Here is a 13,495-nt window from a genome sequence, read left to right on the forward strand (position 1 = left end):
AATAATTTCGGTTAAAAATATAAGATAAAAGAATGTTATTTAAAAATATTCAAATATATTTTTCAGAGATATAATTTTGCCAACCATATTTATAAAAGCAATGATAGTTTTTATATGATTTATTATTGTTCAAATAAAAAGTAAATGCTTGTTTATGTAATTTTCATGGTTTGTTTTGTCTATGATTAATTTATAGTGTAAAGTGTTTTTAATGTATCTGTAATAATTAAAACAATTTCAATATAATAATTTAGTAATTTTTAAATAGTGTTTTTATATAAATATGATAGCTTATATTTTAATAGGAGAATCCATTTTTTGATAGATTTGAAAAACCAATTATTCAAATATAATTTGAATGGAATCGAAATCTAAAATTAAAAAAAATGAATATATATATATATATATATATATATTCATATCCAAAAAACTTATATAAAAAACGAATCAAAGCAAGACCAAATAAAAATCCAAGATATCTGTAAAACTGATGCCCATCATTTACAACCACTTTATGTCCTTTGTTTTTTAATTCGGGGTATGCTCGTAATCTTTTTCTATAAATATTTATTAAAAAAAAATAGTCTTTCGTGAAATTATTATGACAGGCACATTTAGATGTCTGCAGAACTAGAAAATTATAGATCCAAGTAGACGATTCTTGATGCATCTTTTTCATATTCCATACAGTATCTCTCTCTCTCTCTATATATATATATATATATATATATATACACACATATATATATATATATATATATATATGAAATTTTCTGTGGGCTAGTTTCATTGCATGCGCCAATAGATACATGAACTCGGCAGCTCAGTGCCATAAATGCCCTCATATACCTTATAAATGCTCATCTTTTTGTCTCACCCATTCCATGAACACACACACACACAATACATAAACACACTCACACTCTACCACAACTTTTGTCATTTCATATACATACATACATATATCCTCGATTCCGCTTTCAAGATGTCGAAGCATCTGTCAAAGAGCATTGCCCAGATGATTTCAAGGTCCAAAGAAGCGGTTTCTTGCTTTGTTCGTGACGAGATCGCCGGTTTCCCGAAATGGTTTGTGCTGAGATTCTTAGCGAGGGCTGTCTTTGGCGTTTTCATCGGCATTCTTGCCTCGGGTAAATTAAACCCTTTTTTTTTCTTGTTTTCATCCCATGATTTGTTGATTCCGATTATATATGTACCAATAGTTATTACACTCATAATCTTACCTATGGATGGAGCATGAGACTATTTACTCATGCATGTTACACTAAAACAACCACTTCGTGCCTTGACTCGTACGCACATATATTTAATTGACAAGTCCATGCTTTTATACACATCAATGTGGGCGTGTACGTGTGTGTGTATATATATATGGCTCTGTGTGTGTGTGTATATATGCACTGCAATGGGACAACGTTTTCGAATAAATGCCGTATGTATAAGATAGTGTTCAAACAACACGAGTATACACGCGAGGCGCTCAAAATATTTACTTACATTATTAAATTGGAATCAAAACAACACCTTGGTTTGATCATTCAGTACTTAAAACAAGAATTGCGTTAGCGTGCGTAGAGTTTGTGCATCAATGTGTTTGCGGTTCCAAAATCTCAATTCTACAATTTTTATAAAGATAGAAATAAGTGTTTATATATATACACACTCACTCGGATGTTCACCCCTTTGTATATATTCTTGTGAATGTCATTGGGTGGTATATACAGGCAGCGTTTTGGTGGCGGCGGCTGTAGGAGCGGCGAGAGGTCACACGACGGGTACCGGACTTATCCAAGGCGGTCTCGTGGGCGTCATGGTCGGGGTGGTCACCGCGGTTCAAACGCTGAAATCGGCGGTTGAGGGGCAACCCTTGTCCAATGTAATGAATTGATTGATTTATTTTGAATGAATGATTGATTATGCGCTTTGTGTGTTTTTTTTTTTTACAAAACGTGCATCGCATTTCCATTCAAAAGAAGGGAAAAATGTGTCCGAAGTAGTGAGGGTATTTTGGTAATTTCATTGAGGGCAGGAGGTCGCGTTGCTGAGGAGAGTGGTGGATGGGAAGGCAATCATGGAATTGGCAAGTCCGGCGATTCTCAAAGCCTATCAGTGGCAAGTCAGTCTTTTTCTTTTTTCTTTTTATCTCCCCAACTAATCAGTACCATATTTACATTAAATATATATATATATATATACACACATATATACGGAATTTATAATTGAAGCGGATACACTGGGTATCCCTTTAGGATTAAAGTTTTCTAGTTTTCAAAAAATATTATATAGATTAGATTTTTATATCGGGATTAGTTCCATATGATTTTCATTAAAAAAAAATTGTAAATAATTTTTCGTTTTTGAATTTTCTTGTTATATTCATATTCACATTTATGCATACCTATAAATTAACAATGTCATTATATATACGAAGCCTTTCTTCTCTAAACGGATATACTACATTTTTTTTTTGTGTCTCATGTTTTCATTTATATATACCAAAAGAAAATCTAACCAAAAACCAAAACAAAAAAAAAATGCAGACGATGGAAATGGAAACAAGCTTCCAAGAGATCTCGGAATACATGTACGATATCAATGGAGGCATAAGATGTTTATCGAGAAACGACATCCAAAGACTTCCTGTGTTCAACAACTGTTTCGATCACCAAATCCATTCGGACTGTTCTATTTGCTTACAGGTATGGAAATTATATATAAGTTTACAACCGCTGACAATGTCTTTTATTTAGAAAAATATTTCAATTTATTTTTATATCTAGTTCTGATTCGATTTAAGAAATGACATACCAATTGTTTTCTAGATGATTTTTATTTCGTCTACATATAAATACGGAACGGTAAGTATTTCTTCTATTTATGGTGTAGGAATGGAAGATTGGGGAGGAGGGGAGAAAGCTGGGATGTGGGCATGCATTTCATGTCAACTGCATAGATGCATGGCTGACTAGGCAAGGGACTTGCCCTATTTGTAGAAAACGTGTTTCTAATTATACCTTTTCCTCTTAGATATATATATATATATATTATGGGATGGAAATAATAGAGTACGTATCGATTTCTTGGTGGCAGTTGTCATTTTGTGAAATTAAAGGGGTTTAAAAACAAACACAAGATACCCATTTGGACTTATGTAGATTATGCAATCACGATCGCGATTCGATTTAATCTAAATTTAATTTGATCAGTCTTGGTATAGACGCAAAGATTGAAATGTGTAATTGTATATCTAGTTAGGCCATTTATAAAAAAAAAATTGATTAAATTTTATGATGGAAGAATTAAATGGCACAATCAATAGTCAAATAATTAAATGTTACCACCATTGATAGTTTCTTGTTCACATGCATAAATAAATAGGATAATTTGATAGTTTTTTCTTGTTATTAAATCGTCGAAAGAAAGAAGATTGTTCCATCTCAACGTATATCTATTGTACCGTTTCATCACTTTTGTGCAATTATTTTAAGTATTTTTGCGTAAATTCTAAAAGAAAATTGTTTAGTTCAGGATAAAAAAAAGAAAAACCTTTTTTCACGATTTTTTCTTGAAAATAATTCAGAGATAAATTTAGATGCATATAATGATAATGCTAAAATGATTAATACCAAAAAAAAAAATCAGTAAAGAAGAAAAAGAATAAACTAATCACGTTAATAATCACTATTAACATTATAACGACTTCAATAAATTAAACGTGATTAGATAAATCAAATTAAAAAAAATGTATTTGTTTTGATTCATCAAAACCAAGGTGGTATAAGAGAACGAAAAAATATGACAAAACTGCGAGTAAAAATGTTATTTAAAAAGAAGAAATATTTATACAATTTTAAAAATAAATTTTATTCTATTGGATGAAAAAAAAAATGTTATAAAAGGGTTTGCCCATGTTCCATGGTGACCCCACATGAGAATATAATAAACAAATGAAATGCCCATTCAGATTGAAAGGCTTCTCCACCACTCCCACATGCATTTAATTACCAAAACATCTGATTTTATATTTAAATCCAAAAACCTAAATTACATAAAACTCTAAATTATGTTATTTTTAACAGAAAATGCATACAATATTTTAACGGGTAAAAACAGTTGAGAACTTTTTACAAGTCATTTGAAATTCAAACTCGCGTGTGAAGTGAAAGAAGTATTGATCGGCAGAAAATTTCGGTTTCTACTTGAAAGAAAGGGTATATGAAAATTTATTTATTTATTTATTAATATAAAATTATTGAAAATTAGTAACTATATAATTTTAACTATGTATCGTATTTTTTTCTAACTTTTATAATTAAAATTATAAAATAATTTAGGTGTTGTTAAATTCATTCGAAATATTATTCAACTTAGTTCATTTTGGTTTAGTTCCAATATTGTTTAGATTTAATTAATTTGGTTTTATAAAAATCGTATCCAAATGAAATATTAGATAGAGATTGGTTCAAATATATAGTTTCATTTTGTTTTTATTTAAAACAACTAAAGATGTTCCACCCATTTCCTAAGATTTTCCATGAACACGCACAAAAATTAATTAAAATAATTTGGTGTCTACAATATCTATTATGCAAGGAGATCTATAGATCAAAACTATACAACAACAAACCACAACCATCCACATTTCTTGTCGGGTTTGAATCCAGTGATTCTTTATATATATATATATATAATCGAATCATATGTTTATATACCATTTAAAAAATTAGAATCATTTTATTTTTTATATCAAATTTTATTTTAGTTATAGTTACGTACATGTTATGTTATCTGGAAAAAAAACCCTCAAAATTCCTAAACTTGTAATTTGGTGTAATATAAATTCCTAAACTTGCAGAGGTGCCTATTAATTTCCGAACTTACAAAATTGAACACTAATTACTGAACTTGTTAAACCGTTCTATATCTGTCATCAGCATTAATTCCACTTCATTTATGCTTTTTTTGTTAATATCATATTTTTCATAAAAAGTGTTTACTAATTTACCCCTGTTTTGAGTGTGCAGTCCGGTTCGGTTTGTTTGTGTGTTAAAATTTGAAATGGTTTTGAGTGTACCGAGAATTACACACGTGGCACAAATTTTCTGAGCTGGTTCGACACGCGCCACGTCGGATAGGTCAACGTGTTTGTTTGACAAATTAATGTTGATGACAGATATGGAACGGTTTAACAAGTTCAGTAATTATCATGTTCAATTTTGCAAGTTCGGAAATTAATAGACACCTCTGCAAGTTTAGGAATTCATATTATACCAAATTACAAGTTTAGGAATTTTGAGGGATTTTTCCCTATGTTATCCGAATATATTCCGTTATTTTTTTTGTTCGTTATCGTTTGATATTTTTGGTTCTAAACGAAAATTAAAATAATTTTGTTTTTATATGAGATTATGTTTTAATTATAGTTATGTGTTACCCTGGTCGAATTGATTGGGTTATTGATCAAATTGGAAGCACGGCATCTCGAAGTATGTTTACAACTATATCACTCAAACCATAAATACTTGCTCCAATCTTTTGTATCTCAACGTGATAATAATGGGACATATTCCACTTAACCTACGTGGATTTTTTTATTAAAATATTAGAATTTAAATAACATTAACCTGAAGTTAAACCTTTCTTCTTGCCGCTTTTCATTGGTCAAATTTGGAGTTCTTTTTTTTTAATTTTTTGTATATTGTTTTTGTCAAGTTGGAATTGTTTTAGAAACTTGGGAATTTAAGTATCTTTCGCCCAAAATCTTTTACCTTTTTTTTTTCGCTTTTCATTGGTCAAATTTGGAGTTCTTTTGTATTTTGGTTTTGTTTTTGTCAATTGGAAAAATTACGTGTTATTTGAAATTGAATAATTCGTCATAAAGCGTCATTTTTTCAATTTTGTGTCGTATTTGAAGGGGTAAATATGTATTTTTCTCGATTTTGTAGGGGTAAAATAGGAATAAGACGGAATTTTAAAGACGATATGTGAAACGACAATCACCTGCTTAAAATCCTTTGCGGAAACCTCACCTACCTCCATTCTTCCGCTAACTTTCCTCTCTTCCTTGGCACTTCGATCCCGAGAGAGAGAGTCATTTCCGCACATCCATGTCTTCATCCATCAGATCCTTCCGATCTCCGATGCTAGACTTCTCCGCCGCACTTCGCTCGTCCGGCCCATTGGTCGTCGCCGGAGTCGGCTGCTTCACTTTCGCCGGCGTCTCTCTCTGGCGGAGGAGTTTGACCTTTCCGCCTTTCGCTTCCCTGAGCGTCTCCGCCGCTGCTGGTGACTTATCGTTTCCTCTCTTTCTCTCTCTTTGGGGATTTCTGTTCATATTGATGTCCCTCAAATTCTGTTAATGTATGTGTTTGATATCAGCGACCATATTCTGATTTTCACTGTGCCGGTCGACTGAGAAATAGAACGAGGAAATTTGTATCAATTCCGATGGGTTTTCGCTGAAAAATCGATGCTAGGAGTGAATTTTTTGCTTGAGTCGTTCGTGTTGTTCGACGAATTATCTTCTTCGTTGCCTCGAAGAATAATCAATTCTTAGAAAAGAATAATCTTATTGTGACGAATCATCTTAGTAAATGTTCCTTAGTATTGGGTCATCGTTTCCTTTAAAGATTAGTCAATGCTGTTCTTGTTGTTTGTATCGCATCGTGATGTTTCCAAGCATACATTCATTACTCCTGGATGTTCGTTTTCTTTGCAGAATAATCATTGCCGGAACTGAACTTACTTGTATTGCTTCTGTTTTACGACGAATTATCTTCAAGGATATGTTTGTTAATTTCATCAAAAAGTATTTGTTTGGTATTTGGCAGTGTTGGGTCGTCGCTATTTTCAAAGAACAATCAATCCTTAGGATGAATTGGTTGCTTTTATTACTCATAGTGTTTGAAAATTTTGCTTCGAGTATTTGATAAATATTTGGGTTGTCCTTTTGTTGCCTCTTTTGCGCAAGTTTGATGTTTGAACAGTTGGTTTTTTTATTGAACCATGATGATATCTGGTATATATTGTGATGAGAATTAGACATGAAAGGTATTGCAGGTAAGAAAGAAGCAGTTGTCACAGAGAAAGCTCCAGCGGCTTTGGGACCATACTCTCAGGCCATCAAAGCCAATAATCTTGTTTTCGTGTCGGGTGTTCTTGGACTCATACCCGAGGTTTGTTTCCCTGTGACTGATTGGCAGTTGTGATATCGTTTTGTCCTATCCGCGTCTTGAAATTGCAAGAATCGCTTTGTTTATACAGACTGGCAAGTTTGTCTCGGACGACGTGGAAGCTCAGACTGAGCAGGTGAAGTAACTTTCACTCTGTTGAATTCACTGAAGGACTTATCTTTGTTCCTAGTACTTGATGCTTGCAATTCTAGTGCATCTGAATGGCTTATGCTGAAGTTTGAAAGATGTATAGATAATGTGCTTTGATGGATGAAACTGTGGTCTCCCAATAACTGCTTATTATCTGTTGCTATGGTATAATGGTAATCAGACTGGTCTTAAGATGCGTATTGAATGTCGAGTTTTCTCTTGCTTTGTGAGGGTATTATTAACAAACCGATCTCGTAACCTGTTCTTTGCATTTTGATTTTTTATGGAAACTTTCAGGTACTCAAGAACATGGGGGAGATACTGAAGGCTAGTGGCGCTGACTACTCTTCTGTGGTCAAGACAACAATCATGTAGGGATCTTGTTTTGTCTCATCGCAATCTTGATCATTGAGGGATTGTGAATCTAATGCCCAACTGACCCTGTCTGAATTTCGTCACAGGCTGGCAGACTTGAAAGACTTCAAGAAAGTGAACGAGATTTATGCCAAATGTGAGTTCTTTAAACGGGAAACTATCCGATTCTATGCTGTTCTGATGCATATATCAGTTTATTTTTTTGGTTGTTCATTCATTCTGGATCGCTGAACTCGTCGAGTGTAAGCATCCATGTGACCAAACCATTTGTTTTTCCCCGGCAGACTTCCCGTCTCCTTCTCCAGCCCGATCAACGTATCAGGTCGCAGCTTTGCCTCTAGACGCCAAGATCGAGATCGAATGTATTGCAGCACTCTAGAGCAAATCTGATTCAGAGGCAGGTCTTCGGAAGATGTGAAAACCCATTTGTTAGAGATGGTAAAACCAGACTTTGTACCCTCATCTCTAATCCTTGAAATGCAGAAATAATAATGTTTTGGATTTGTATATTAACCATTAAGTTGGTTAAAAAGTAAAGACCAAAAAGGGGAATTCAGTCAAATGAATGGCTTGTTGGTTGAATTGAAAGAGTGAATTTGGTATGAAAAGAAAAGGGCAATCTCTGAACCTGCAAAAACATTAGGTGGAATAAAATTAACCGAATTTAGTTTGGATTTCAATTTGGTTCCAAATCCGTGTCCATTTGTTTAAACCCAAAAAACAATTTTAACCAAAGATTTATGATCGAAGGAAAGTTCTATTTTGGGCTAAAAATAACTCAGATCTAAGAAACCCATGAGGCCAATAAAATGCAACGACAAGGCCCAAAGTACTTGCAAGCACGGTCTCTGGCCACAGTTGTATATATATATATATATATATATATATATTACCTATCAAATCTAAAAATTAAACCAAAATGTTTATTTTATATTTTTCAAACCCTTGTTTGTTTTTTTTCTTCTTCCATTTTCTCTTTCTAATTATGTTCCCTGTTCAAGTCCTCCCACCGCTGCAATTCACTTTGCCCCAGTTATTTCCTTTTACTGAAAACCCAACATTTTCACTGGCATATCTACCTATGATGTCCTTTAAAGACAGATCTGAAGCATGTTGAACTCTGTATAATAATCATAAACGTTTTCCTGAGTTTGCAGAAGAAAATAGCTGTGCTTTCCTAGTAAAAGCAGAAAGAAGTTAGATATGTAATAATGTGTGTTCATTTACAAAAAAAAAATGTCAAATATGTCTTCTGCCCTGAGAAATGTTTCCAGCTGTGGTTTCCTTATCTAACTTGTGAGATCGCCTTTTTGATCTTTGTTGCTGTCAGTTCAGAGTGTCCCACCTCGGGATGTTAGTCGTCGCTTCATTGACCATTGTCACAAGCCTCACCTGCAGAATGCATTATGAAGATCATCTTGAAAAGATGATGAAGCATATGACCCGACATCCAAAGACAACATGCTAGGATCATGAACATATTTCAGCCTCTCCTTGAAGGGAGCTTGATCAATCCGGTAAAGTTTTATCGGGTTGTACTCACCACGCTCTCGGGTACTCCCGGAGGGGGCAGCGAGAGATTTCTCGGTGGCGGTCCGCTAAGGAAAGCTCTCTTGTCAAAACGCCATTCCCCAACCCTCCCATATGTCAACTCACCCTGGTGTAATCATCACCACACGACACAGAAATGTGACGCTATTCTGATGTTAGAGCGCAAAATCCGAAGATTCGTGTGCCCTCAGAGATGAGTTTTTACCTTTAAATTGTAATCGCACCCGTAAGTATAATGAAGGATGAAGCTCTTCCCTGTTTCCACATCCCATGGTGGCTACAGCATAAAAACGATGCGAAAAAAAAGATAAAGTTGTTGCTTTAGATGGCAGAAAAAGGAAATTATGTTGCAAGAATGAAACAAAGGATGTTTACCTGTAACATGAAATCTTCGCGAAGTATATGACGCACACCGTGCAAGGCTGATGCCACGGTGTACGCGTACCTGATTTGACGAAGTAAATACGTCAAAAGACTGGTAGCCATACAAAATTGGAATTCAATAAGAACAACTCATGTATTTTCTTACATCTCAAGAACCCATCCAAATGCCTTGTCTGTTTCTGGATCATCTTTCATCCTCAAGGAAACATTCAACCATGTGGGCGAAATCTCTTCGAGGATGGACTATACAACAGGAAATATCCAGAGAGATTATATCAAGAATAATATACAACCAAATGCAAGTTTTTGGAGCATGTGTGATCGTACCTTCTTAATAATCACGGGAGAGTTGCCAATCGGGTCGATATTTGTGACAGGACCCTTCTCCTCGGGATAAAACTTCCGGATAATCTGCTCATGATCAGCTGGCTTAATGTAGAAAAAGGGGAATCCAGCGGGGTGGTCCCCTCGAGCCAAGTTCGGCAAAGGCCTTAGAAATATGTGGTCCGGCTCTGCCATCAGAACATATCTGGATTGACCACAGAACAGAATGATAATTCTCAAGTTGCAAGAACAGAAGAGATTTGTATCGGGAATTGGATTAATCTGTAGATAAAAAGGACTCACTCTTCCTCGATTGATGCTTTTTCCAACCACTGTACAAACGCCCATGGTCTATTTAAGACAATGTAACCCTGCAAAGAACAGAGGGAAGAACAGAGAGAGACCAGTGGCATACAAAGAGGCAAAGATCAGACAGCAAAACCAATGTCGAGTAGCCAGTCATATACTGACAGCAAAAGAGTGAAAATTTCATGTCCTTCGTCGTTATTGAACCTGAACTCGACATAAAATAATATGGCAGAGCAAACATATGTTTACAAGGTGCAATCAATTCGTACAATCTGTGATGGAATTTCCTACCTCAAACATCTGTTTTATTCATAAGATCAAGTCGACACTAAGAGTCATTACAACCTTAGAACAATGCTAAACACTCAAATGTCTGTTCAAAGGTGTGATCTTTACGTGCACACATACAACAGTGACAAACAATGAAGCCGAAACGCCAAAGATCTACGGACTCTTACCCGGTCTAAACCCTCTGGGAGAGGATCAACGACGACAGTAGGGATCTCGTCCATCAAATTGTCATCTTTTCCGGAATGCAAAACCCGAGTGAATTTCCCCATATCCGATCCAGGCATGTCCTTGACTTTGTTATACCAATAATACATTATCCGGGACTGCCATTGGCTGTATGCTGTATCGGTTGCGGTGAGAGCGACATGAAACTTCACATTCTCGTTCTCCCTTCCTAGTTTCCTGCCCCCACGGCCCACCCCATTGGCATGATCAACCAAATCGATAGCCTCCCGTCCCAAACTCGAAGCCTTATTGCTTAATATCATTGTCACCAGGTTATACGTTGCGAACGAAAACCCGAGAGATAGAAGGACCAAAAGCAGAGGCGATACACGACCCATGTTCTTTCTCATTATCATCTCTGCCACTACTAACTTCAATCACAAGTAATCAATCACGATCCAAGAACCCTATTCTATCAATCTCGCTTCACAGACCACTTACTGCACATAATGATTCGCATCTTATACGGTAACGGCATGAAACGTATCACCAAATGTTGAAACGACGCTTTCTTCTTGCCGCTTTTCATTGGTCAAATTTGGAGTTCTTTTTTTTTAATTTTTTGTATATTGTTTTTGTCAAGTTGGAATTGTTTTAGAAACTTGGGAATTTAAGTATCTTTCGCCCAAAATCTTTTACCTTTTTTTTTTCGCTTTTCATTGGTCAAATTTGGAGTTCTTTTGTATTTTGGTTTTGTTTTTGTCAATTGGAAAAATTACGTGTTATTTGAAATTGAATAATTCGTTTCACCGGACGAATTGCACAATAGAGAGAAGCACGAGAAAAAGCCGAAGAATCGGAGAGATATCGAAGAATTACAATGTGTCTAGAAGAGTGAAGTGACAGATAAGCGTGGATCAGACATCAGAGACGCCATGCACAGCGACAGAACGCCCGAGAGAGAGAGAGAGAACCGACCAACCAAAACAAAAAGGAGGTCCTAAAACAGACATGAAAAGAGAGAACAGAGGCGTTACCAGGACACGAAAAGAGGGCAAGTTTTCATGTCAGCGAGCGAGCGAGCGAGACAGATCCGTGCAAGCGTTAGGATCCGGGTCGGGTCGAGTTCGTCAACGTTTCTAGAGAGAGAGAACGGAGGTTGACGATGGGGTTATAAATATTATTAAATGCCCCCCACTTATGGTTATACCAGTAACGTAGGTTATTTTGCCCTTTTTTTTTAATAAAAATCTAAAAAAGGATGAATATAATCTCCATAATGCCATAACACAATTTTATTAATAATATATAATATATTTTAAAATGAAATCATAAATTCTAAAATTATAACTGCCTAATAGTAATACTTGAATTATAATATTAAAATTACGCGTTTGACTTCTGTCGTATGTTTAAGTAAAAATATGGTGTAATATTTACTAATAACCGAATAAGTTATACATTAGACACACATCCTCAATTTTTGTAATGACTGTGACTAAAAAAAGCTTATAATAATTATACTATAATATAAGTTTTTTTTAACCATTTTAAAGAATTTTTGTTGATTTTAATAATGAAAGCAGAAATTATTCAAAAAAAAAAAGTCAGATTCTATAAACAAACTCCACTGAATCCCCCCCCATATTTGTCTGTGGTGGATAATGTAGAACCCTTTCTGTGATTGTCATGATCGCCATTAATATTAATATTCGCATAAAGAAAAATATTTTTGAGTTTTAATACTCCTTGATATAAATTAAAATTAAAATATGTTGAATATTTTAAAATTTTAAGATTTTTAATTCTGTTGATTTATTATAAAAATAGATATTTCTTTTAATTGATTACAGCTAAAACTTATTCGGAATCATAAAGAAAGGTATATGTATATATATATATATATAAGAAAATTTAAATATCCTATTCATACATTTTAGAATATTATTTAGCTGGAAAATTTATGTCAAGCATTTATATTAAAAATATTAACAATATAATTTAAGAGATAAAAGTGAAAAAAATTTAAAAATTGCACAATTTAAAAAATCTGCCATATTTAGATTTTTTTTTAGTTTTATTTCTAAAATATTTATATCAAATAATTACTATATATTATATTTCTATATATTTTTACAATAAAATTTCTATTAATATCTATGACATGCTTCTTTCCGTTATTAGTACCACTCCAGTAGTGTGGTTGGTTGAATATGAACTAAAGAAATTCATATTATCAACGAAAACGAAATGATGCCTAGAGTTGGGCCCCACTACGAATACACACACACAATCGAGTAGGTGGTCCAACACTGAAACGGCCTTTTCTCATGTGAAAGTGTGATGTTATATATAATATATCCACATATATATATAGTCAAATATAAAATATTTAGTATGACAACGGTAATGATGTGAATCAATTATTAAGTTTTGCTAATATAAAAACAATAAATAATATGTAAAATTAACATTAATTTTTTTAATTATATGTGAATTGGTTTAATTAATTAAGATTATATAAATGGAATTAATTTATTTTAAATAAATAAGATTAATTTTGTAATTTTATACAAACGTAAATATTTAAGATTAAATTTTTTAAATTAGTTTAAATAATTAAATTAATTAGTATTAATAATTAAGAGGCATTTGCTTATATAAATATATATAATGTGGTTTGAACGGACAAAATGTTGTTTGTTTTTGTCTCTTCTCTTCCTTGTACCACTCCGGTCCATTCCACCATTCTCTCG

General features: G+C 33.8%; 3 protein-coding genes across 5 annotated transcripts; 2 read left to right on the plus strand and 1 right to left on the minus strand.

The window, feature by feature from the left end:
* Positions 1-904: 904 nt before the first annotated feature.
* On the plus strand, positions 905-3,127 carry LOC104816924 (NEP1-interacting protein-like 2). Its single transcript, XM_010545957.2, has 5 exons — positions 905-1,148; positions 1,743-1,894; positions 2,048-2,134; positions 2,559-2,717; positions 2,905-3,127. Exons 1-5 carry the CDS (start codon positions 986-988, stop codon positions 3,043-3,045), a joined length of 702 nt encoding a protein of 233 aa, XP_010544259.1. The 5' UTR covers positions 905-985; the 3' UTR covers positions 3,046-3,127.
* Positions 3,128-6,030: 2,903 nt separating this feature from the next.
* Positions 6,031-8,297, plus strand: LOC104816925 (reactive Intermediate Deaminase A, chloroplastic). 3 transcript variants are annotated; one of them, XM_010545958.1, is made up of 6 exons: positions 6,031-6,303; positions 7,060-7,193; positions 7,282-7,326; positions 7,638-7,711; positions 7,802-7,851; positions 8,000-8,297. In XM_010545958.1, exons 1-6 carry the CDS (start codon positions 6,126-6,128, stop codon positions 8,092-8,094), a joined length of 576 nt encoding a protein of 191 aa, XP_010544260.1. In that variant the 5' UTR covers positions 6,031-6,125; the 3' UTR covers positions 8,095-8,297. The 3 variants fall into 3 exon arrangements, with proteins under 3 accessions (XP_010544260.1, XP_010544261.1, XP_010544262.1); XM_010545959.1 differs by having other exon boundaries at positions 7,069-7,193; XM_010545960.1 differs by having other exon boundaries at positions 6,034-6,303; positions 7,078-7,193.
* Positions 8,298-8,815: 518 nt separating this feature from the next.
* Positions 8,816-11,306, minus strand: LOC104816926. The gene is made up of 8 exons (XM_010545961.1): positions 10,742-11,306; positions 10,278-10,345; positions 9,978-10,179; positions 9,796-9,893; positions 9,642-9,711; positions 9,472-9,543; positions 9,259-9,372; positions 8,816-9,107 (listed from the first exon to the last, which is right to left on the minus strand). Exons 1-8 carry the CDS (start codon positions 11,153-11,155, stop codon positions 9,042-9,044), a joined length of 1,104 nt encoding a protein of 367 aa, XP_010544263.1. The 5' UTR covers positions 11,156-11,306; the 3' UTR covers positions 8,816-9,041.
* Between the last annotated feature and the right edge of the window lie 2,189 nt (positions 11,307-13,495).

Source organism: Tarenaya hassleriana, unplaced genomic scaffold, assembly GCF_000463585.1.
Source record: "Tarenaya hassleriana unplaced genomic scaffold, ASM46358v1 Cleome26, whole genome shotgun sequence".
NCBI lineage: Eukaryota > Viridiplantae > Streptophyta > Magnoliopsida > Brassicales > Cleomaceae > Tarenaya > Tarenaya hassleriana.

Coding starts and splice junctions, on each gene's coding strand:
- LOC104816926 (XM_010545961.1), bottom strand. CDS start 11,155: ATGATAATGAGAAAGAACATGGGTCGTGTATCGCCTCTGCTTTTGGTC. Junction 9,544..9,641: donor GCGAAGATTTCATGTTACAG/GTAAACATCCTT, acceptor TTTATGCTGTAG/CCACCATGGGATGTGGAAAC. Junction 9,108..9,258: donor CGGGAGTACCCGAGAGCGTG/GTGAGTACAACC, acceptor TGCATTCTGCAG/GTGAGGCTTGTGACAATGGT.
- LOC104816924 (XM_010545957.2), top strand. CDS start 986: ATGTCGAAGCATCTGTCAAAGAGCATTGCCCAGATGATTTCAAGGTCC. Junction 1,149..1,742: donor CATCGGCATTCTTGCCTCGG/GTAAATTAAACC, acceptor TGGTATATACAG/GCAGCGTTTTGGTGGCGGCG. Junction 1,895..2,047: donor AGGGGCAACCCTTGTCCAAT/GTAATGAATTGA, acceptor CATTGAGGGCAG/GAGGTCGCGTTGCTGAGGAG.
- LOC104816925 (XM_010545958.1), top strand. CDS start 6,126: ATGTCTTCATCCATCAGATCCTTCCGATCTCCGATGCTAGACTTCTCC. Junction 7,327..7,637: donor TGGAAGCTCAGACTGAGCAG/GTGAAGTAACTT, acceptor GGAAACTTTCAG/GTACTCAAGAACATGGGGGA. Junction 7,852..7,999: donor GAACGAGATTTATGCCAAAT/GTGAGTTCTTTA, acceptor TTTCCCCGGCAG/ACTTCCCGTCTCCTTCTCCA.